This window comes from Neodiprion pinetum, chromosome 1 (genome assembly GCF_021155775.2).
Source record: "Neodiprion pinetum isolate iyNeoPine1 chromosome 1, iyNeoPine1.2, whole genome shotgun sequence".
Lineage (NCBI taxonomy): Eukaryota > Metazoa > Arthropoda > Insecta > Hymenoptera > Diprionidae > Neodiprion > Neodiprion pinetum.
This window is the reverse complement of record NC_060232.1, coordinates 30,897,375-30,921,120: the sequence shown is the minus strand read 5'-3', so window position 1 is coordinate 30,921,120 and position 23,746 is coordinate 30,897,375. Positions and strand designations below refer to the sequence as shown.

The 23,746-nt window shown below is 40.0% G+C and overlaps 2 protein-coding genes across 5 annotated transcripts in view; one reads left to right on the top strand and one right to left on the bottom strand.

The window, feature by feature from the left end:
- Positions 1–2: 2 nt before the first annotated feature.
- On the bottom strand, positions 3–10,192 carry Klp31E (kinesin-like protein 31E). 3 transcript variants are annotated; one of them, XR_006882207.2, is made up of 16 exons: positions 9,777–10,192; positions 7,768–8,152; positions 7,153–7,599; positions 6,658–6,970; positions 6,280–6,584; positions 5,946–6,192; positions 4,956–5,857; positions 4,492–4,844; positions 4,174–4,374; positions 3,781–3,906; positions 2,548–2,716; positions 2,325–2,430; positions 1,692–2,246; positions 1,349–1,619; positions 543–1,164; positions 3–402 (listed from the first exon to the last, which is right to left on the bottom strand). XR_006882207.2 is itself a non-coding variant. In XM_046617434.2 (15 exons), exons 1-15 carry the CDS (start codon positions 9,812–9,814, stop codon positions 1,092–1,094), a joined length of 4,491 nt encoding a protein of 1,496 aa, XP_046473390.1. In that variant the 5' UTR covers positions 9,815–10,192; the 3' UTR covers positions 3–1,091. The 3 variants fall into 3 exon arrangements, 2 of the variants coding, with proteins under 2 accessions (XP_046473390.1, XP_046473383.1); XM_046617434.2 differs by having other exon boundaries at positions 3–1,164; XM_046617427.1 differs by lacking the exon at positions 543–1,164.
- A 553-nt stretch (positions 10,193–10,745) lies between these two features.
- LOC124215018 (uncharacterized) overlaps positions 10,746–23,746 on the top strand; it is a 93,130-nt gene continuing 80,129 nt past the window's right edge. The window contains exons 1-3 of one of the 2 annotated variants that reach the window (XM_046617873.1): positions 10,746–11,035; positions 11,959–12,126; positions 12,581–12,711. In XM_046617873.1, the coding sequence (XP_046473829.1) occupies positions 10,784–11,035; positions 11,959–12,126; positions 12,581–12,711 (551 nt within the window). In that variant the 5' untranslated portion in view covers positions 10,746–10,783. Of the gene's footprint in view, positions 11,036–11,421; positions 11,571–11,958; positions 12,127–12,580; positions 12,712–23,746 lie in introns of those variants that run through there. The other variant, XR_006882260.2, reaches the window with a different exon arrangement.

Genomic DNA, 23,746 nt, shown 5'->3' with positions numbered 1-23,746 from the left:
TGTTTTACTATGTTTGTATAACTTTATTCCATACTGAGTAGCATTAGGCTTAATAGATAACGAGATTTTCTAATTCTCCTTTCATGGAAATTACATATTAGTGTATAATTTCGGTTCAACAAGCCATCTAAACTAGTGTTGAATACGTATTCAATAAGAAAATACTGGTGGTAGGTTTCATAGTACATTTAGATTATGTTCCACAAATGATAAGGAACGTAAAGAAATGTATAATGTATGTTACATTGAGTTAAATTTAATTTCGGCGTTTTATCAACAGAATATAAAATAAATTTGCTAATAATTTACAATTGAAGCGCAGCATCACTTCAGCGCCTCAAGGAGTTGCTTCGTTGTCGTTGATCTCTCTTGTAGTAGTGCCATAATTTCAAGGAGCCATCACTTCACGTTCGTAGTTGCGTTTTTGGTAGCCATGCAAAGCATTAAACATCAAAGTAAACAACACAGATGCAATATAACAAGGAAATTTAGCAATTATAATGGTGAATCACACAAATCAGAATTAAATAAATTATTTTTACGATTTCTGTAAGCACTTTAAGAATTTCTCAATGGATGGAGTAGCAGTTTTCAATGTGTTAAGAACTGTATGTAATCACTGATGATTCATGTGACAATCAAATTTGCTGTAATATGTTAATAATATGTCACTACTTGGAGATAAATAAACTAAAGTGAAACTAAGTCCAAATGTGCACTGCACATCTTGTATTTGGTTAAACAAGAGTTATATAAATAGGAATCCAACCAGAAGTTGACCAGTATCCAACAAATACATCTCTATATATACATATATATACATATTCACTTGGACACAGTTGAATTGTACAGTCGACCGAGCTTCAAGAGCCATGATCAGATGGATGCAACAAATTTAAAATTGCAATTACTGCATCAAAGTTGAATTGGTGGATACGTTTATTGCTTACAAATATAATAAAAAATATATTGTCCTTTCCATTGATTTAAGATGATAGTGATGCGAAAAGCAAAGTACATGCGGATTATTATAAAATAAAACCAAATGAGCTGTAAAAAAATACAAAATAAATACAAATGAATAAAATAAATTAAAGCGATACTGTGGACACAGACATAATAAGCGAGGCATCAGGTATTCGCCACAGCTTAACTTCTCCAGAGCTGTAATCAATATCCCCCATCATGTTAATTTAATTCTTAACTAAGTACACTATTCTCATGGAGTTGGGTCCAAACTTTTCAGAATTGTGTTAATTGTGTCAATTTTGTTGTAAGCACGCATATATCACAAAGTGGCCTTTGGACTAAACCCCCTAGAAAATGTCAAGTACAATACGAAACTCACTTGCTAGCTGTGAATATGTGTTGTTGATTCGTGACAACTGCATTAATTGCAGAACTATGTGCCCGAACCTCTCCCAAAAGGCTGCATTCTCCGGATTGATCGCGAGGAACTGACCATGCTCTCAATAAACCACCGCGACAGCCAGAAATTAGAACCGAACCATGGTTCACTGTACATAATCCAAGAACCCAATCTTTGTGAGCATTGTTGAGTGATTGAACTAATTCCATCTTTTCTAAATCCCATCTTTTAATACACATGTCTCGGGATCCTACGAAATGCAGTTAATGTAAATCATTCGAATTTTATACACATACAATAAGCTCCGCTAACAATTACATACCAGAGAATAACGTTGAGCCATATGTAGCTAGGCATTGTACACCATCGTAATGAGGCGGTGCCAGACTAACAGATTGTCCAGAAGTATTTGGCTCTACAAGAGCTATAAGGTGGTCTTTGCTACCAGTAATTACTCTGCCATCAGAAGCAACTGCCAAACACATTACTGCAGCAGTGTGAGCTGTACTCAGTCTTCCACTGTAAGTTAACTTGCGCAAGTCCCATATTCTAACTTTGTCACTAGTTGCCGTATAAAGTTCTTTTTCGTCAAGACTTAGAGCCACGTCATTTATTGTTGTCTCTCCAACAGGAAGTTGAAGAGTTCTAGATGGTGTTGATAGAGCCAGAGGGCCGCTCTGAGCTTGACCAGATGAAAAGAGCGTTTTGACACAAGAGTTTCCAGCTCGTAAATCCCAAACTTTTACATATGCTGCTGATATACTAAAAAGCAGGCGGTGTTCAACAGAATATTTTACTGCTACAACATTATTGGGATGACCACTCAGTGTGAGACTTTCCAGCCCAGTTTCCAGGTCCCAAACTTTCACTGTACGATCTGCACATGAAAATTATGTCAAATTAACTTTGCAGATGATTTTACTTCAATTCACTTTACAGATTTTCAGTATTGTACCTTTGGAACCACTGAAAAGACGATCATTAGTAGCACAAATAGTAAGAACAGCCTTGCTATGTCCTTCTGCTATATGACTACATTGCAAAATTGCTCTGGGCTGTGCCTGTAAAATAACAGAAGTCTGTATTATAGAATCCAATTCTTGAACTAATGTAAATGTATTTTCGCACTTCACATAAATCATCCTTTTCTCAATCAAAACGGCTTGAAGTATACTTACCTTTCCTTGATATTGGGAGATGACTCCTCTAGTAGGTTGAGGGTCGGAAGGCAATGGCTGCCTACTGGCAGTCAGCCTTGAAAATACATTTTCTTCTCTACTATTGAATCGACGATAAGCAGTTGGCGAACCAGGTGGTGATGATACATCCGTCAGTCCTACCTGTTCCCTGGTTAGGTTGTTTGTTATGTTAACGCGTTAGTCAGATTAGATGCATCCCAGGCTGATTACCATGCTTTGCTAGGTCGGGGCTACTACACATGCAAGTGCGAACGATTGATTTTAAAGCACGGACGAATTCCTTTTAGGAGAATTGCACATTGTCTTTTTGCCAACTGCAGAGAGAGACGATAAAAATTAATTTTATCACAAGTACAGTGCACAACTCGACTTACAGATGTACACGAATCTTATGGCAATGTTATAGTTTGATCAACTGTTGGCTTAACTTGTGATAAATTTAAATTAGATAATGGTTCATTTTCATTATAAATCTACAATACTTTTTTGTATAATTGTTGATGTGTTTCTTGGTAGAAGTGTGTTAGACGTTGAAGAGTTTATTGTTGTATGATCATTGGGAATGGTTTATTGTGACAAATGTAATACGTTTTGGAATTTATTTATGCTGCAGAAAGAAAAAATCATCTACAAATATTAGAAATGTTTATTTCCCAATTTTATGTAAAACATTAATTCACATCACTAAAGGGGATTAATTAGATATAAACAAGCAATCTACTGTCCTGTACTTACTTGATATGAGAAGATCGTTAGTATATGTTAGTTGTTCTTTTAGCAGCTACAATATTAACATCAAGGTTTGGCAACAAATGTGATTCTCATCAAAAGATATTTGTCCGTGTATGTGACTAGGTAGTTGATTGGTACACGTTTGTTTAGCATGTCAAGAGTTTATGCATGTATTTATTGTTATGTTAGAAATTTATATCGAATATCAGATGATTGCATAAAAAATTAATCAATACTTTATACAAAAAAGATAATTTATCCATAGATAGGCATTTCTATCAATACATTATGTTCGTATGTAATATATAGGGAATAAATATATTTACTTTTGAATGTTACTCTATTTTGTAGCGAGCTATAATTCGTACTTATTGCTTATCTGAAGGAAACACAGTAGAAATCAGTGCATTGTACAAGGCATTGAAACAGAGATATACAAGGAGTGCAAGGGTAAAGACGTGTTGAACCATTGTCACTCACATGGAGCCTCCTCCAGGGTGGAGGGGTCGTCGCAGAGGCCTTGGTGAGGTACTATCACGACGAGTTAGCGTTGGTGAGCCAACAACCACTCCCACTCCGTATTGACTTCTAGTCAGTACCAAACCTCTAAATTAATCATTACAGTACGGAAAATTTAATCAATGACACAAATCGTTGTAAAATAAATCAAGTATTAGTTGACATGCTAATGAGGAGTAAGTACTGATTCATATGTCGAATGTACGAAAGCTAATTATGAATAAGTTATTTTCTCAATGATGTCATTAAATAATCATCATATTCAATAAAACCTCTAGTAAATTTGAAATATATACTATTCAAGATTCGCAATGTATGTGAAGCTTTGGTCCAATTCTGATTTGACATACTTACTTCAGACTGCCAGGAGCGCTGGGCACCCTTGTGAGTGGATGGTTGTGATTTTGATTTTGATCTTCATCTGCTTTTATTGTATCTGAACCGACTGCAACACCGTAAAGTAACTCCTGTGGCTGTGTGGTCCTCCGTCGAACTTTGTTGCTTTTCTGTTGTTTATCATCAGTTCCAGAAATTACTTGGTTGTAGCTGTCATTGCTGGAAAAACAGTTATGTGGACGTAATCAGGACCGCAAGGAATAATAAATGTTCAAGTGCGCTAAAATAGTGTTGTTTCATTTCATAGATTTACCTCAAATCGTGTACGAAACTTACTTGTCTGGCGAAGAACTTCTTGAACTATTAGGGCTATAGATAGAAGAATTATTTTGATGGTTGTTGGTAAGTGAAAGTAAATCTCGATCTCTCAGCACATGTTCAAGTAGCTGATGTTGCACATCGCTTTCCTGCGAAACTTGGTTCAATCTAGTTTCCATGTCACGAACTTCTGATTGCCTCTGTGCCGCCATACAACTTTGTTCCACGGTAAATGCGAGCATTCTTTCTAATAAATAGCGTGCTTCGTCAACCGACTTGATTGTGGCAAGCAGAACCTCAGCGCCTGGCTCACTCTCGCCTTCTACTTCACCCATTTCCACCATATCACGTTGACAGTCAGCTATACTATCCTGTAATAAAATTTTGTTTATATTTAATAATTACGTTTACTATGAATAAACTTTACACTAAAATAAGTAGATATTATTAATGCTGGTTATTGCATGAATTGCCAGACTTACCTGTAGGTAGCTTATTTTACTCTTAACATTATCAATTTCTTCGTCTATGTCAGCAGTGTCACCATTTGCAGCAGAAGCAACAGCTCTTCGTTTTTGAAGTCTTTCTAAATCTCTTCCCAACTCTTCTCGCTCCTGTAAAAGCCTTTCCATTTCTCTTTCAGTTTCAGCTGCAGCCTGTTTTGCCAATGCCTGCTTTGTAATAGTTCTTTCAAACGTTTGCCATCTTTGTTTAAGGGCCTTTGGACTCTTTTCTTTTAGTACTGTCCTACCAGCTGCCTTCTGACTCAATCCTCTATCCCGTTTCCTGAGTGCCGTTACCTCTTCCTGCTTTCTTCGTAGTACCACTTCCTTCATTTTTTTATCCGCCTCTAAATTCCTAATCATATTCGCATTTTTACGACTTTCTTTACGCAGTTGAGCTATCTCTCTATTGCGTCTCAATTCATTCTCTTTATGCCTCTGGGCCTCTTCTCTCATCTTGTTCAGTAGCTTAACTTTTGCTCTCTTCATCTCTGCCAACTCATTTCTCAATCCTCTAAGCCTATTCTCACTTTGAGATTGACTGCGCAATAATCGCGCATGTTCTTTTTTGGCAGACTGAAGTAATCGCATCTCTTTTTGCATTGACGATAATTTTCGCTCGTACTCATCTCGTAATTTTTTAACTTTCTCAGTTGGAGGAGCAGGGTGTTGCTGTAAGGATGATAGTACTTTATCGCGCTCTTCAGTAGTATTTTTAATACGTGCTTGCAATTGAGTCAATTTGTCTTCGTAATGTTGTTTCATTGTTAGCAGCCTTCTTTGTGACAATTCCAATTCTTGAATTAAACGCTGCTTAACATCTATGTCCGACGTCAGAGCTTCTAACTCTCGCCCCATAGCTTCTTCCTCTTCATCTTCTTCTACGGAGAATAAAATAGAAGTTAAAAACGCCGTAGGTAAATACCTTGCATACGTATATCAAGATAAATAAAACAAATTCAAATTTACCTTTGCGATCTGCATCGTCCTCAGATTCATCTTCGCTCATGAATTCGTGAACATTATCATTTTCCTCCTGCTCTCCATCTTCTCCTTCTACTTTTGCAGAAGTGTTAGAATTAGGTGTATGCTGTTCTTTTAATGCTGCCAATGTGTTAATTTCTTTCTGAAGTTCTTTCTTAGCTTCTGCCAGGACAGAAGAAGAGTCGTTATGAAATACATAGGACGGTTCACCATACAGATTAGCTGCATTAACCTGTTAAACGTAGGAAATAAACACACATAAATCAATCATTGTAAAACAAAAAAGGGATCAATTACCATAACTTTATAAGTAATTTACTTGAACTTGTCGCTTTTTCAACTGCTGATACATCGCTTCTGCTTCGAGTAATCGAGCACGCAGTTCTTCAATTTCTTGTAAGTAGCCTTGCACTAAGCTGGTAACATCATCGCTGCCACTTCCTCCAGATGCCAGCCAATGACCTGCTGCTTTTTCTGCTAATAGAAGAGCGTTCTTGGCTGTAAGAGCTTCCACAGTTTCAGAAAGAGCTTTGACTCTAGTACGAAGACTGGTCAATTCACTGTTCAGCATTTGATTCTCGTGCCATGCATCGTTCACACCATCCTCACCGACCACTCTCTTGCCTTCAAGAAATTCATTAGTTTCATTAAACGATTAGATGTGAACATCTAATTGAATCAGCAGCACTCAACTCACCCTGCCTGTACTCCATTAATTCAAGTTGTAGCTGCTGTATTTCTCTGCGAAGAGAAGCAATTGTTCGCGAACTCTTGTCTTGATTTATTGTCACCTTGTTCTTTATGTTTCTTGCTCTATTAGCGTATTTCAAGGTACTCAGTGTTTCCATGAAATCACGGTCACTTGGCGAGACACATGCTATCATAACCGTTTGACTATTTCCTCCCAACGAGTCCTGCAGTAGCCTTGTTAGCTTGGAATCTCGATAAGGTACATGGAGGGCTTTTTTCGTTGTGTCTCCAAGGGCTGATATTACATTACCAAGTGCCAACTACCATTAAAGCAAAAGATATCTATCAAAGACTATTCTATTGACAACCAAGCCAAAATTAAAAATCTCTGTTTGCGTTCTAATCAAATGGTTTTACATTTCTAAAATTCTTTGAGATAACCTCCGATATCAGTTGATTAGCCTTATTCTTTAACACTATATACCTTAAAGTAGATACTTACCAAACCGCAATTGATAGATATTCCTTCTTTAGCTCTTTCTCCGGTAGCTCCAGTTCGTTTAAGTCTTTCTGACCCTGCCAAGTCGACAAAATGAAACTTAGCAGTTAGAGTTTCAAACTCACTAGCAGGTTCGGTGCCGCTAGTGTCAACGTCGGCATCAGGGTCTTCAACTTTGACACAACGTTGCTGTTTGACATGCAGTGTAAATATTGCATGCGACCTTGAGGACTGTGTATTCATTTGTGTTGAGCCAGTTGTTCGTGAGAGAGCTCCAAGTCGCAAACACTCCAAAGCATCTTCTGGACTAGTCACAATCCTTGGCTCTACACCCGTCAAATGAATACTTCCTGTCGTGTCTTCGTGAATACGAGCTCCTCCCCTTGGACCACCTGGCTCTAACAAGTCTTTGAGTTCTTCGTTGTATAATTCGAGAAATTGTGCAGTCACCTGTAGCAAAAAGTATTTTCACTCAACGTAAAATCATGCTTCAGTGGTAATTTCAAGTTCTCTATGTAGCTCAAAGATGTGTGAATTATATTCAATCATCATTATGTCTTCGTTTTAATGTGAAATCAATAAATCTTTGTAGTTAATCAAAATTTTTGAAAACTTCACCTTGAACTCTGGTGGCATTTGTCCGCGTTCTCTGGCACGCTCTTGTTTTTCTAATATCCCATTGTATAAGTGTGTAATGGCTCTAGGAATTATGCCGATCACGCTATCATCTACTTCGACATCGAAACCTGTTCCCATGGTGTAAGTTTTTCCAGAGCCAGTTTGACCATAAGCAAGAACAGTAGCATTGTAGCCATCTAGAGCGCCGTCCACCAGACGTGCAACACAAGCCTCATATATGGTATTTTGTCCAACGCCAGTATCGAAAACATGATCGTATGTGAAGGCTTTGTCTGGCCCAAGGAAGACCTGTGGCTCTCCTGGCGGTACCTGTGTACATACTCTGCACATGTCTATAACCTCACGAGCAACCTGAGGCCGTATCCTGAAAAATCATTGTACAATATTGTCAATGTGTAGAAATTTATATATCCTAATGCAAAGTGCAGCATTAAAGCTTCAAAAACATTTCCCAATTTGTTACATATATATGTATATTACAATTAAAAGTGTGACACTGCCTGGGATTATTTAAAAGTAACATCGCAGTTTTTGCTGTGACACGTCTCTAAACATAAAGCTGGACACTAGGCACTATGTTGTATTATGCTTATAGAGCTTATAAGCATATTTTGTTTATTAGCATAGTTGATATTTGAATCAAAGTCAAATATCTAGCTTTCAGTGAAATTTCCAGGTGTTTTTTCCATTTGATTATATTTGTAGCAACCTTTGGAATACATTAATTTAAGTTTTCTGTTATTACGTTCAATGTCTTATTGTATTCAGACATGCTCGTTGCTTCATATCATCAATGAAAGTGAATTGCATATGGAGTAACAGAGAAGCAGGAGATTAATACATCAATATACGTGTAAGAAAGGGGCGGGGAGGGAGGTGGAGGGGCAGAAGATTGGGTTTATTCATTCTTGAATCAAGCATTTATTATGCATGACGGAGAGACAGGGCCTACACATCTGTGTCTTAAAAGGAGAGATCATCCTACTAATAACAACGTACCACAGACTGAGTAAAAAAAAGTGATGATGAAATAAAACGATTATATAATTAGTCGATGACAGAAGTGATGGTAAATACTATCACTACCTGGAGTTAATGCCTTTTATAAGCAAGGAACTATGTTTGACAATGAATTTGAGTGGACCAGTGTAAATTAAAATTCATAAGTGGCTGATTAAAATATTTTTTTTTAATACTGTGCAAACATTATCATTCATATGTCAACATACAAGGATAGAATTATGGTTCAAATATACTCTGTGTTACATGTAGCTTCAAGTAAACTGTACAAGGAGCACGTTCTTGAAAGCAATTAGATGGTACGAACTCTAAGATAATGTGAAGTTTTTCAGTGTAATGTTTGGTCTAAAGTGTGTTGTTTCTAGCCAGCCTGGGCGTTGCGTTTACAAAATATTCTGTCCTTGAATAGTAATCAGAGTCTTCCCACTTTATTGTGTGGAATAGGTACTGATATTGAATGTTAAATAAAACAGGGACATAGGTGTAGAAATTATGAACTCAGTTTGCAAAAATGGACGAGAAGTGTTTTGATTGAGCAGAGTAATTTTTTGGATCCTAAATGTTGATGAGGTAGTTTTAGCATGCAAAAGACAACGTTCATTCTATGTGAAAAGTGCGAAAACTTTCATCTATTGCATTGGAAGTGACAATTCTTTGGATTGCCGTAACAGATTCAATATTGAACAATCATTTCTGAAGCATGAGATCCAAACTAATATAAGAATTGAGGTCATCTCATGAATATGTATGCACAGAAAAAATAAAATTTCGCAACGAATTAGGTATCCTAAGAATGACAAATTTCCTTATAGAGGATTACGTTTCTTGGACCCCCCACGCAGCTCGGAAAGCTATCTCCATTTATGCGCTCAGAAGACAGAACTATGACAAAAAAAAATCGACTAATTGGCATTCTGTTATGAAAACAAATCAAGACTTTTATGTACACGTAATAATTAATCACATACCTGACTGCCACTCGTACACTCGAATCATCAGCCATCATTTTAGAAGCGCGATTGTTGTACAGTGTGCAACCACTGATTGCAGCGGTTAAACCTCGAAACAACTGCACTTTTCTACGTAATTGAGGTAGAAGTCGGATCCTTGTACGTATTGTGGCTGCTTGGCGCTATCCGCATAAGGCGAAGAATAGCAAAAAAGAAGTAATCCAACAATTTGTGGGATTTATAATTTAAAGACCGGTATCGGCGTATCATACGGCCGGCCTTGGGAAATTGATCAGCCCTTATGGTTGTTTAATACCCTCTTCATAGCTTGAACAAAATGTTACCGCGCATCGTGTGCCACTACGACGGCTCAACTGATTTTACTGTTTCTACAGTGACGACAGTCTACTGTCTTTCGATAAGAGTTTAAGACAGACATCTTGAATCAGGTGCATCCTGCGCCATCTAGCCGCAAAATAACGTAACGCTAATTCGGCTCTGAACTATCCGCGGGATCCGTTGCTAGTTTCAAGTCAGTTTCAGTTTTGAAATTTTTTCATCATAGATACACGTTACGCTAGAATCATGAATAAGTTGCGACGCAAATCGGTCAACTCAAATCGCAGAAGTTCGGGTAAAAGTATCGTCAGCGATTCAGAGCTGCCAGAAAAGGATAAGGACTCTAGGAGTCCGTCGGGTGTAGCCCGTCACCCGTCTGACATTCCTTCGATCAAGTGGCGTGAAATTCTTGACGATGCGGAACAAGACTTTATCGTGAACTCGATTCGAGAAGAGCTTATTTGCCGAGCGATGAATGTGTTGTATGCTAGATATCTAGAGAAGAAGTCCTACGCTTTTGTCGTGCACTGTTCATACCTCGCGTGGATGAGATTGTTCAACGTAAACAAGCCTACTAAACATATTTACTTTTCCCAGTTTAGATTAACCTACGCACACAACGTTTTTCACGTTTTCTTTCATCTCTAAGTTTATTATGCAAACATCTAGTGTGTTTATCCCAGTGGATGTATCTGAAACATGATCCTGGTGAAAGTGTGCGAACGATCGGCGAAAATTGGTCCTGCGACGAAACGCCGAATCCAGTACCGGTCGATCCGTGGGCCTGCGGCAGGATGACCGTGTGCAAAGCACAATCAACGCCTTCAGAAACGAAGCCTTGTTCAGTCCCATGTTCCTCGACGGTCGATGTGGACCCTTTGATATTAGTTCCTACTTTTACAGGGTCATCGTTTGAGACAGACAGTCGTCAGTCATCTGTAAGTTCCTAAAAAGTTTACAAAAATATTTTTCACACTTATGAATGATTAGTGTCTCTCAAATTTGCTATGTATCTGCGTGAAAAAAAATAGCGTGAACCGGCGACGGAGGTTATTTTGAACAGATATTTTCCCGCTCAGAATTCGCCGCGTCGTAGTTGTCACGGGTCGATCGGGCATTTGTGTCGCTAGTGATTAAATACCAGCAATTAGATCTCTAGCTTGTGGGTCAGATATTGTGGACGGTAAGTATATCGCAAAGTACCTTAAACACAGTCGGTAATGTGTATCAACTGAGAACCAGCGCCCGACTGAATCAAATTTACCGACTTGATATTTTCTACGTTATCGTCTGGGTAGTTTTCGTATTCCCGGCCAATTGAGAATTGAGGTCAGAAAAAAATGAGCATCTCAAGATTCATAAAAATTCGAAGGTACATCAAGTACGAATGCGACTTTCCGGTTTTTATCAATCAAATTACTATCATCAGTGTGGTATCTTCTGTCGCATTTTTCCGATCTCATTAGTGCTGAGGTAAGAATCTGATTTCATAAACCAATATGTTGGGTAGTCAGAAATCGGCATACAATTCGGTCAGCGGTATTAGTAGCATATAGCCTGTTCCAACTGACTTTAACCTGATACGCAGACGCTCACCTAGGACCGTCTCTGTACACCTCGACTACTTATTCGTTCTTGTTTGTTTTTCACGTGGGCAAAAATGAAAAGCGTCGTATTAAATAACCGTGACTTCAATTGAGGTCAAGGTGTGTCGATGGGATGACGCAACATTGTTATTGGCCACATGCAGAGGCGAGCACCCGTGCACCGTTCACTGAACAAATTAATCCGTGATTCGTTAGGTTGCAATTACCCGACTTTTTGCAGATAGTGAAAGAGTTTTATTTCGATTGTTGCACAGAATGCGGAGGAATTGACTCGTGAAAATCGAGATCTGGAACCAGATGCAGTTGCGGACAGTGAGAGGCTTTTGTCAAGCCTGGGCGACGGAACTTCGTCAGCTTCGTTAAGTCAGGGACAACGATCCATTTTCACCCGGACCATCTCCATGGCCAAGGCTAATCTCCCGGTAATAAGTATAACGTAACGTGAACCAACGAGGTAGAAACCTGTCAAATTACAAAATGCCAATATACTTCGGCCATCTTCGCCTTGAAAAAAAAATTCTAAAATTGAGATGTTTCCAAAAATCGTTGTTATTCGGATAATCGTTTCCGTAATAAACATTTTTATTTATTTTACGCATTGTTACATGCATTTTTCTTTTCATATAATCAATAAAATGCTCAATTGTTCAACGATTACCCAAGATTCTAAAAAGTTCCGGAAATTCAGGACCGAATGTTCAGAATCGTACGGGAAAAGTAGCAAGAAAAAAAATTGATCGGATAAAAGGTTCACCGCGATATAAATGCATTCAACACTCGAGTTACGAGTCGCGGGTGTAATTTAGCGATCGGTGAATTTTTTATTCGATTATAGTCGCAGTTAATCCTAAACAAAAGATTACTTTCAATTACAAGGTGACAAGGTGGAAGTCGCAGCGGGGTTTCAAAAACGAAACAACCAACAAGAACAGAGGCAAGAAGAATAAAATACCGGTAGCGATGCAGCCTCCCGAACGCCTTGACCTTGTGAAGTTGCCGCCAGATAGGTAAGTTTTTTTCTTCATTGTGCCTTCTGATTTTTGTTTTTTTTTTATCACTAAAATTGCGAGCCGTTTTCTTCTAATCATCTACGCATGTTTTTATTCATCTCCGGGAGCTACCGCTGTGTAAAAAGGCGTTGAATGCGACGATTTTGAGGCTCAGAAACTTGACGGCTGGGAAGACGAAGTGTAGTAAAAACGTAACGCATACACATAATCGTCACGTAATGTATGGTCGAATGTTTGAAACTGTGTCAGCGCAAGGCGAGGACAGGGGAGTAACCGGGGTCTGCCTCGTCTGGCAAAGAACTAATTTCATTTAGGTGGTATATTACAATACACATGCACGTATGCATGGCATATAACTATATAAGATACGCTATGCTTGTGTAGATTAGATTACACGTCCGGCGTACGGAGTTCTTTAATTAATTAATAGTTACATTCTCTAATGTCATAAGTACAGCGAAACGAGTAATGACAAAGAAACTAATGATTAGTGTTCTCTGGCACGATTATGTAATCACATATAATACGTGTGCGGTAGGCTCGTGTGTGTCGCGGAGTTGTAAACAGGCGGGTAAACGACCTGGTGAGTCCGATCATTGCGTGGCTAGATGGCGCCAGAATTCGGTTTTTCAAGCGCCTCCGGAAACTTGAAAGAACTCGTACAAACTCGCCAATTTCCCTTGTGTTTTATCGCTTGAGAAATTTTACCTCAAGTCAGAATTACGGCACCGTTTTTGATTAAGAAAGATATTCCTGCGGGCAAACAATCTCCGTGATTTTAAACACTTTGCCCTAAAGTTTTATCCCCGCGTTACGCAGCCCGTGCAATAAACTAAAGCAATGAATTATCTGTCGCAGAACTTTATTCACCGCAGTGTCGCAAGTGGAACAAAAGAAAAAGCAACTAACGAAAAAGAAAAAAAGAAAATAGAAGAAAAAAAAACAATTTATTACACCTTTACACTCGCCTCGTAAACCTTTGTGAGATTTTACACGTCGATTATGATATAGGAGTGCACACGAGAATGGGATCTTACAGGGTAAATATCATACTGAATTTAGGCGGTCATATAAACATATTTTTACACAACACTAGTAAACATATTTGAATATCGGTTGTGGGCATGTAACTTATAACTTCGCGCGTATCTTTTTGAATGAAAAACACATTGCATGCATTTTTTACGTACAATATGTATGTATACACGCATGTATTTTGAGCTCGAAGAGTTTAGCCAGGCCGACTGCTAGCTGTGAGAAACCATTCGCGTTGCGTCAGACGAGTCGCACGCGTGTACTATAATAGCGGTAATATGCCCATCTGAACCGATGTGTAATCCTGATGGCTGCAATCAGCGGGCTGATTTGCATAGAATTATTGTGATCTCGTATGGTTGAAACCCTCAACGATTCTCTGTGCGACTTAAAATTGGAGTGCAAACGTCTGTATATTCCAATTGATAATAATCGTCAAGCGTGAGTCGCGAGTGTTCGCTCGTTACAGTTATTACATACATATATTTTTAGAGGCATCGTTCGTTTTGCAATCTATAGAATCAGCGAAAAGCGAGTACAATTCACAATCGACCAGGTGAATTGGGACCTTCGATTTTTGTTGCTGAGATATAAGTACACACAATTACATTATACCCGCGACGCTTTATCAGCGCCTTTGCGTCTGGCAAATAATTTTAGCTCAACAATATATCCGCAGCGCTTCGCCCCCCTTTATTCTAACTATATCGCGCGATAATAATTCCCCAGCAGCGGCTGCTTGACTATCCGCCGTAGAGCGCAGCATTAAGTTTTGCAAACACGTGTGACGTAATCGAGCTTGTAACGTGCACACACGCAAATATTCGTTCACACATAAATTACATACACGTAATTCATGCGATATATGTATATTTATAGGTATATATTTATTGTACGATAATCGACGCACCGTTTTTTCATAGACCGCTCTCATTCCAACTTTGCGACATATCTTCAACGCGTATATTGCGGATCGTATAGCGAATAATCTGGCGTGTATCTGTCACGCCTGCGTAATATCGGTTTGAAAATTATTCGGTGTCGTCAATTAGCGGGGGCAAACCGTTCATGTTTCGGTAGCCAAAAGCGCGCTTATACAGCGAGAATGATATTTGCTCGTTCGCTTTCGCTGTTTGCGTTGTATGGTATGTAGGTATTCCTGTAATGTGCGCGGATGTAGACGCATCGTACACGATCGCGTCCAATGCCTCCCAGTTGCCTCAATTTTGGCGAATGAATCGCTATGTATCATATGCATAATAGGGTGGTTTTTATTTAAGGTGTTGACGAATTTTTGTTCTAGCCGCCCTCGGAATCGACGCGAAGTAATTCAATAACAATTTCCTCATTCTTTAGAGTTTTATCTCAAGTCTTTATGCTGTCCCACGAGGTCTTCGTTTCGCCGTAAGAATAATACGAGATTTCACGATCACTTTACACTTTATTTTTTTTTTTTTTTTTAACCGATAATTTTCATGGGACAAATCTGAATCAGATGGGGATTTATCAAAAGTATAACTAGCTCTTTTCGAGAACGTTTTTTCTTTCTGAAAATCACGCGTCAGGTTCACTATATCTAAAACGTTATTTTCAGAATTTTTGAGCAGAAATCTATTGGAAATAATTGACAAATGAAGCTATCAAAAAGAAAAGTATATCCTCGAAAAGAGGTAATTATACTTGATGAATCCTCGTCTGATTCAGATTTTTCCCATGAAAATTGCCGGAGAAAAAAAATAAAGTATAAAGTGATTGTGAAATCCCACGTTACTCTTATGGCGAAACGAAAGTCGCGTGCGACAAGCATAAAGAGTTGAGATAAAAATCTGAAACAATTAGGGAGTTGTTATTGAATTATTTCCACTCGTTTGGGGGGGGGTTCGGAAAACATTCGACAACACACTAAATAAGAACCACCCTAATGTATACCTATTATATCAATCTCGAGCCAAAAATATAACTTATTTGCGAAAACAAGCGCGTATATCAAGAGTTGCCGCTGCCATGCGTTGTGTGTGTAATGTGTATACACGTAAGTCAGGTAATGTACCAGTGCTGCCTGTTACAGAATACATTTGCCTAATTTCTTACGTCATTCTATTCTCTTTCCGGTATAATGTTATACGTTACGAGACGGGATGATAAAATTGACACACGGTGAATCCCACCGTGTGTGTTTAGCAAATTTAAACTCGAAACGATCCGCCAAACACACGTGCCGCGGTAAATACGTTATACGTACTTTATACGTATACTCGGTTCAAAATTTATTCCGCATTTCTGTGTAGCGAGTAAAATTTCATAGGAGATTAGGTCTAGGTGTGCAAAAAGGCTCGCAAGCAATATCGTACTCTATAACCGCGCAGTCGAGAGTAAAAACAACATCGCTATAGTCATGCTACATTCCTGTATACGAATACGAGATTCCGAGCTTTGTGATTGAGATTCGTCTGCCTATGTATGCGTACACGAATTTATTCTCACTTGCGTATGAGATCAGTATTATCATTAAATTGTACTCGCAACTGTAATCGATTCACGATTCTCATCGCGGGTATTGGTATTGTTAACTAATAACCCATACGTTATCCCCATAACACTCGATCTCGAGTTCACAATTCATGGATTGTCTTTCGGCTGATTCACACGGAGTCTTTCCGTTCGGTATTTCGTCAAAGTCGCATGATACGATAAATTGCACTTTCAGATCGGCGATAAATTGTCCGAGAACATAACGCGAATAGATATTAAGGCCCCTCAATAATTATAATAATGTAAGTTATAAAAGTACGTCGCGCAAGTTTCGGCCTTCAAGCTGTAAATGTAAAAGAAAACGTGATTGTATATTTTGTTGATCTACCTGCTGCAGACGTTTTATCCTCGTCCTCCGCGATGGCGCTCCCTGATAGATTATCTGAATCATTCAGATAACGAGGCGTCTAGAAATCATTGTTACCTAATAAGAGATTACAGTGAACAGGGCCCCGTGTTGTTGAAAATTCACAGACATAACATTAGACGCTGTACGAATTCGGACGTAAACTATAATCCGATAAACATCTGGTCGCGCGTAAAAAAATTTCCACGTTCTACCGATGTAAGAAGAAGGTACTTGACGTAGGTACGTACGAACCTGCTCATAGACGAGCCACTCAGGAAACGGTAATCCCGCAATTTCTTCATGTCTGATATATATACATATCTATTGCGAAATTTTATACGCTTTATTACCGATATCCGCACAGTTATTTGCACAGCGGTATTTATTGCACGATTTCATATCAAAGTGAAGTCGAGGGGTGAAAATTGTGTAAAATGCGATACGATCGCATCTACGAAAACTCGGCTTGTTCTATGTTTGTTTTGTTATTTTTCCCTTCTTTTTAATTTGTAGAAAAATTTTACGAGGCATAATCGAATCGCAGCCTACACGAATAATCACCGGTCAACACGAACTTTGAGAATGGGTTCTAGATGTCAAATTTTGATTTCATCCACGTAGCTAATAAACAAAAAAATAGTTTTATTAGATAAAGCTTGCTTTTGTAGAACCAGAACGGTATTTCGGATTTTAATAAGAAAAAAAAAAAACAAAAGCAAGCTTTATAAGTAACAAATGAAGATTTTGGTTATTATTCGATGCATAGAATCAAAATTGATTTATTTAAATATAAACAAAAAACAAACTATTTTGTTAACCTGTGCAATATTCGTGTATAGTGCCCACAACAATTCCAAAATTATTAAATTTTACTCCGTACAGGTATATATAATCTCATCTTCCACTTAATAAGCATGATTATTTTTCTATCGAAAAAATACCCCATCCTTTTGCCCTGCTTCAATTGTCACAAACCCAAATACCGCAGTTGCGCACTTGAGTAAAGAGCATGGATTTCAAACGCGGCTTACATCCGATTTATCAATAGACGTGGATAGAGCGTGTAGGTAGGCATCGTATAATTCGTACCTATACCTGAGTCTCTGACTTCAGCGACGATTGTGTAGCGAGCTCATTGTGTAAGGCGAACGTAATGTAATAAGTGATTGTTATCTCAGCACGAAGCAGCCATTCGTCACTCACGTGCTTCATCATCCGACTCGATCTTGGCCTACGCGTTGCGGGCTTTTGTCGATCTTGCACCGGAACGTTGGTCGAGGCACCTACGACTCACCGACGAGTCTCGAGCTCAAATTGAGCGAAGAATTAGCAAGTTTTTTACGTCGAGAAATCACCAGGCTTTTCAATTATCTTCAGTTTCTTTCGTCTCTTTGCTTCGTTTTTACGTTCATCTTTGTGTATATATATTTACCGAATCGACACGTACAAGCGGCAGAAATCTCACTTGAAAGTGTCGGTTAGAAGATTTTGTGCAAAAATGGCATACCTAATCTTACAATTAGGCCTTCACAACTTGCGAAACAAGTTCGTGCACTTGCTCGTTATGCGTTCGTTCGCTGTTTCCGTTATAGGGTGACCGTTACACTGTGAGAAGAAAACGAACAGATTTTACTCAAAATTGCAGGAAAAGAGGGACGCATCAAGGTTGGTCAAAGATTGCCATGTCGACTGTTTTTTTTTTTTTTACTATAAATATAGCAGATTTTACTTTGCGTACTGTGATTCTCACTGTTTCCAGAGTAAATTTTGCATTTTATCGAAAAAACCTGACTTGCTCCTCGTTTCCTCCAGTTCTGAGCAAAATTTGCTCTTCTACTCTCTCCGTGTAACCTGCAGATAGACTGTAGAATTGAGTCAGCGCCATGTCGTGGAATGATAGAATCCTGCAGCGAGTACCCGATTGATTATTTCTTCCAATTTCTTTCGTGGCTCGATTTGCCTTCTTCGAAGCCTCGGGTCTGCAGGTACAAGCTGTGATATAAGGTGCCCGTATTAGGTGTAGTTGTAACCGAACCTTTCCTTGCACCTACCTTGATACCCGTCGTAGATTATCACCTTGTCAGCAGCTGTTGCAAGGGATACGATCGCTTCGTAGAATTATCGATCCCCTATTTATGGTGGAAAAATCCACAAGGGAAAATCGGAGATGGCAATGGCTTCAAGTTTTATTCGTTCGGGCGTAAAGAGAATTGGCCAATTTACTCTCCTCGGATGATAAAACTGGAACGAATCGCGACGTAACGTTTTCTCGACTGTATTTGCCTGACATTTCCAGACCCAAGGAAAGCTGTAATATAACGCGTATATCGTGTGCGGTGATTTTTTTTTCTTCCCAGTGCCGCTTTACGCCTACATCGGTTAAATTCCGATCGATCGATCGATCGATCGATCATCGGACAGCCCCCGTCAGGCAAGAGACATGGACTGGATAGACGCGGTGAACGGTGTCTAATTTGATGTTAGCAAGAAGAGCGGAAATACGCACATGTAGGTACGCGTACAGGATAGAAACTTGAGTTCATTTTTACACCGAGTTCATTTTCTATTGTAAATATCGCGCTCGAGCTGCCGCGAAGCTTCACCCCCCCCCCATCCTTCCCCACCAGATTTATCGCGATGGCCTGAATTCGCTGACACGTTTCAAAGTTTGACGGATGAATCCCGAGGTGGAAGCTACATTAAACTGGCATCAGTTACGCCCCGATGCTTCCGTACCCATCGGATGCCGGTGTCGTGTCGAAGCTTATACCTACCTATGTATGCTAGAATCATAGGTATAACCTACTGCGATACACGAACTTTTCCCAGCCTGCGATTGATGCCCAGAAAAATTACTGACAGTCTTTACAAAGAGCTCGCATCAATCTTTTCCTGTATCCTTATAAAAACCAGATCGCAGATCGCCATGGTTTATCGGCTTTTCTGACCGGACCTCGCCGGAAATGTACAATAGGAACTCCTCCGACGTTTCAATCGAGCTTTTCCTACCCGCGTAGCTCCCTGTCTTTTTCTTATAATTTTTCACGAGACTCGCTCGAAACGAACGCGTCGATACGGCGAGGTTTCAAACTCTTGTACGAAATATTCCGCTGATCGTCGATCTCAGGCTTCTATCACTTTTCAACGCTCTTTTGTCAACCATCGTCGCGGTAGATCGATAAAAATTACGTACAAATACATATAATATCAGTTAAATTCTGGTATACTGATTCTCGGAATATACATAATAAAGAAAATTTCGCGTTGTAGAGCGATGGGCCGTAATCTTGTCGGGAAAATCCAACAAATAATATTTCCCGGTGAAAATACGTGTTTATGTAACGAGCCTACAGGCATCGTGGTTGAATCCGTGCCAGAAATATCTGTAAATGTAGATTTCTTGGAAACTATGTATACCGTATGTGTGTTGCATATATTTGTATAAATATACATACACGTGTACTAGAAATGAGCATAGCTTACCTCTATTACGAACCAAGCTACTTTACGCCTATAAAACACATTGCACGTGTGCGGAAATTCTTAACCGTCGTCGAGAATGATTTTCATACATCTTACAAGTAACGTCCGTTATACTTCCGATTTAGACGGGCCACCGCTCAGCGATTCCTCCCTACGTCAACGAAATTTACCGATTTCATTTCACTCCCCTGCACCGTACGCTTTTCGGTAGGTAATGGTGTACCTTTGATATGGTTATAGCCCCTCAGATTTATTCATAATATCGGGACTCTTTTCACCTTGGGTAAATTTACGGGTATGCCGAACAGTTAGTTTCACGTGTTTCCCGCGACGGCTCGGACGTAAGCCACCATAACATCCTCCACGTCACCACCCAGCTGAATCATTTAATTGCCGTCGATGAATATGCTTGGAAAAATTTACTGCTAATCAATTGACCTTAGCGAAACGGTTCAACGATCAGCCGTTGTCTCGGGGTTCGTAAAGCACTCGTTGAAATCCGACGGTGGATCCTCTCTCTCCTTGGAGTTCGAAGAGTAGAGGTACAGCGGCTTACCTGCCATGCCTTGTCACTCTGTGATCCGTCGCTGAGGGTATTTCACCATTCTATTTAAATTCTACTTCTCTTTGAAGTAGCGGGAGTGTCTCGTTCTCAAACCGCAAATCTATCGAATCGCAAGGAATGATTCTCAGCAGTACTCGTTTATATCAAGCAATGTAATTTGTGAATGAAGTCTTATAAGCAGGTTGGCAGCTGCTAACTATAGATTTGGACGGTTGACAGAAGTGGTAGGCGATGCAGCAGCGGCATCGTCAACCTCGACGCAAAATCGTCGCTGACTCAAGAGCCAAGAGAATGCATATCAGAGGTCATCTCGTTGGGACCTGGAAGCTTCGATCGGATTCTCGAGCTTCGTGCGAGACGCATAAATGGATTGATAATTCATCATACGTAAACGGATAGCGATGCGAACATGAAAAGGGGAGGCAGGATCATTGTTCCCAAATATCGCGGCAGGAAGAAACAAGCCATCACTGGGCTGTGTGTGTGTGTTCGCAGCAGCAGTACGGTCGTAAATCAAACGGTGCAGTGCATGAAAAGAGAATTTATATCTACTTGCACCGACGCTGCTTCGGTCTCTAAAGCGTGAATTTTTATCAACTTATATTTAATTCACACGGCGCTCCGCTGCCGACGAACTTCGATTGTTGTTGCTCCTTTGCTGCATCTCAATGCGAAATCTGATGAATCGAGCTCATTATAGAACCGCTGGTGGAGGGGGGGGACCAATTAACTGTTTTTTTTTTATCGCGATATGGTGGATTCGCAAATTCGATTCGACGCGTGATCTTCTTCGTATGTAGGATTTATGCCCTCGAGTGTATTTGGGAAAAGTTAACCCGCCGTTGCGAGGAGCCAAACACTCTTGTTGATCAGCCGCTCTCAGCTTCTCGAGGTATCGTCGGAGCCTGACGAAGCTGATCCGGTCGAGCTACCGGCGCGAAGGCGAACAGATTTATGGATAAATAAATACCTACACCTTGAGTCCCCGCCCTTTCCGACGGCCGCCCTCGAAACGAACGAAACCGCTGCTAAAAATAGGTGAAGGCCTAAGGCCGATCGTGTAGCTGCTGTAATCTCGATCGCAAGAGGCGTTTCCGAGTCGGTAGATTACCGGTGTGTGTAATCGTGCTCGTTTACGCATACAGGGTGTCCTAGAACGAGTTCGACGCTTGTGCGCCGGAACACGTGACGGTATCGCGAAATCTCGCGATGCTTTAACGATTAGGCGAAAATGTCGCGTGACTGCGGCATGAGAGGATCCGGCTTCGAAATCGCTTCCTCCCTTCGCATATATAATCTTGGTGATAGCGACGCGGGCGGCACTCTGACAGGCACAGATGTATCTCTGGGTTGATATATGTTTTTTAATCTTCTTTCTTTTCGTAGCCTGCCATCGTTGTCGCGTTTTGGGGAAAACATTATCGTTATAGCGTTGTTCAGACACTCCTTATGCCTTGTATAAGGTATCGTTGGACCGCTAACACGATTTCTGTTATCGAAAATCGCTGCCCGGTAAGAAATTTCCACGCGTCCTTCATCCTGGTCTGTTCTGTCGGTGCCAATACCGGTCACGGCTAGTTTTACTCTTTCAACTTCTTGAATGTACAGCTCAATAAGTTCCTGATTTCCTTTGACCACTGTTGCATCCGTTAGCCGTATATACCAACCATAGTCCGCGTAACCCTCTCTTTTCAAGCCTCAGTCTGTATGTTTCCGAGAAGCCGTACCCCGTGTCCCGTTCTCTTCTTTGCACCAAAAGCATTTCCATTTCTCTTCTCGTATAAACAGGATCTATTTTTTCTCCTCTTCATTTCCGTACCTTACCCCTACTGTCATCCTTCGACTTCCCTTTTATTTCACCTTTTATTTTTAGATATTCTCGGATTTCTTCTGTATGATGCGATACGATACGATAAGGTATAATGCGTATCTTATCTCTCTGTGTTCTGCTGTGGACACTCCTTTCAGTGAACTTCTTTATAACTTCCTTTTTTCCATATAACTTGACATTGTCCACCATGTTGTCCGTTCTTCAGGATTTCTTCCGATTAGTTCTTCCTGGTCGGTATAAAAACTCGATTTCATAGGTATGATTCAATTTTTTTTGCCATACATTACGGTTTTCGCTGCTAAGCTTACGTATTTGGTTCCCTTGCGTTACCACGTTCTCTTACCTTGACATTTTTCTCCAAGCTTCGTCCACGTTTAAATTCAATTTTACCCTCGAGGTGGAAAAGTTTGGTATTCTAAACCGTCGTTTCAAACAACCCTCTTCTCAGAGGAAGTATCTGAGCGACTATTATTATTCTCTTCGTTTCATATTTCGATGATACTTCTCATCATTTTCATTCCTGGAATTTCAAATATACATTTTCCGTTCGTCTCGACTCGTTTTTATTTCTGTTCTAGAAAGCGTGGGAGAAAGCTGTGCAAACTCGCGAGCTGCTCCTTTGATAACGGATGCATACTCGTTTTTTCTACATTATTATTTCGCAAAGCTGAACGGTTTTTACGGTAAAATATCAAAGAGCCCTGGCAAATTAAGTAAAACACGCGTTTTACACACGGTATGTATAATACTGTAATTTCATCGTATCGCGTTTTTGTACGCGTTTTCAACTGAAATTGGCTCCTCGGAGGTTACGCGCTTACTTACGTTCACAATCGCAGCACACATCGTGTATGTACAAAGTATAATGAGGATCGTAATTGAGGTTTGTAATATACCATGACCCGAGTTGCCTGGAAAACTTTCGCGGGAGAATAACGTACGAAGTGTAGCCTGATCATTTGAGGAGTTAATCTTGTTTCTCCCTGACCGCTAATTGAGGTTTTCCTTTTACTCCGTTTCGTGACTTGAAAGGGAAAAGGGAGCCCGGGGGAGGGGGTGTATTTGTAAATTTTCCAACCACCCGCATCCGCCCTAAGTACCCCGGAGTTAACGTTTAGCTTGGTCACCTGCAGCAACCGGCGGGAATGCGAGCCACCGTGAGGCACCCACACTTATACGGGATAATGGCTGGTTTTGTGTACCGTCATTTGTCAACTGCTCTCTTGTCCGTCTCGTT

Excerpts from the sequence above, each read along its gene's own strand:
- Klp31E (XM_046617434.2), bottom strand. The coding sequence starts at position 9,814 with ATGATGGCTGATGATTCGAGTGTACGAGTGGCAGTCAG. Across the intron at positions 6,585-6,657 it reads ATTAATGGAGTACAGGCAGG|GCAAGAGAGTGGTCGGTGAG; the intron begins GTGAGTTGAGTG and ends AATTTCTTGAAG. Across the intron at positions 5,858-5,945 it reads GGACGATGCAGATCGCAAAG|AAGAAGATGAAGAGGAAGAA; the intron begins GTAAATTTGAAT and ends TATTCTCCGTAG.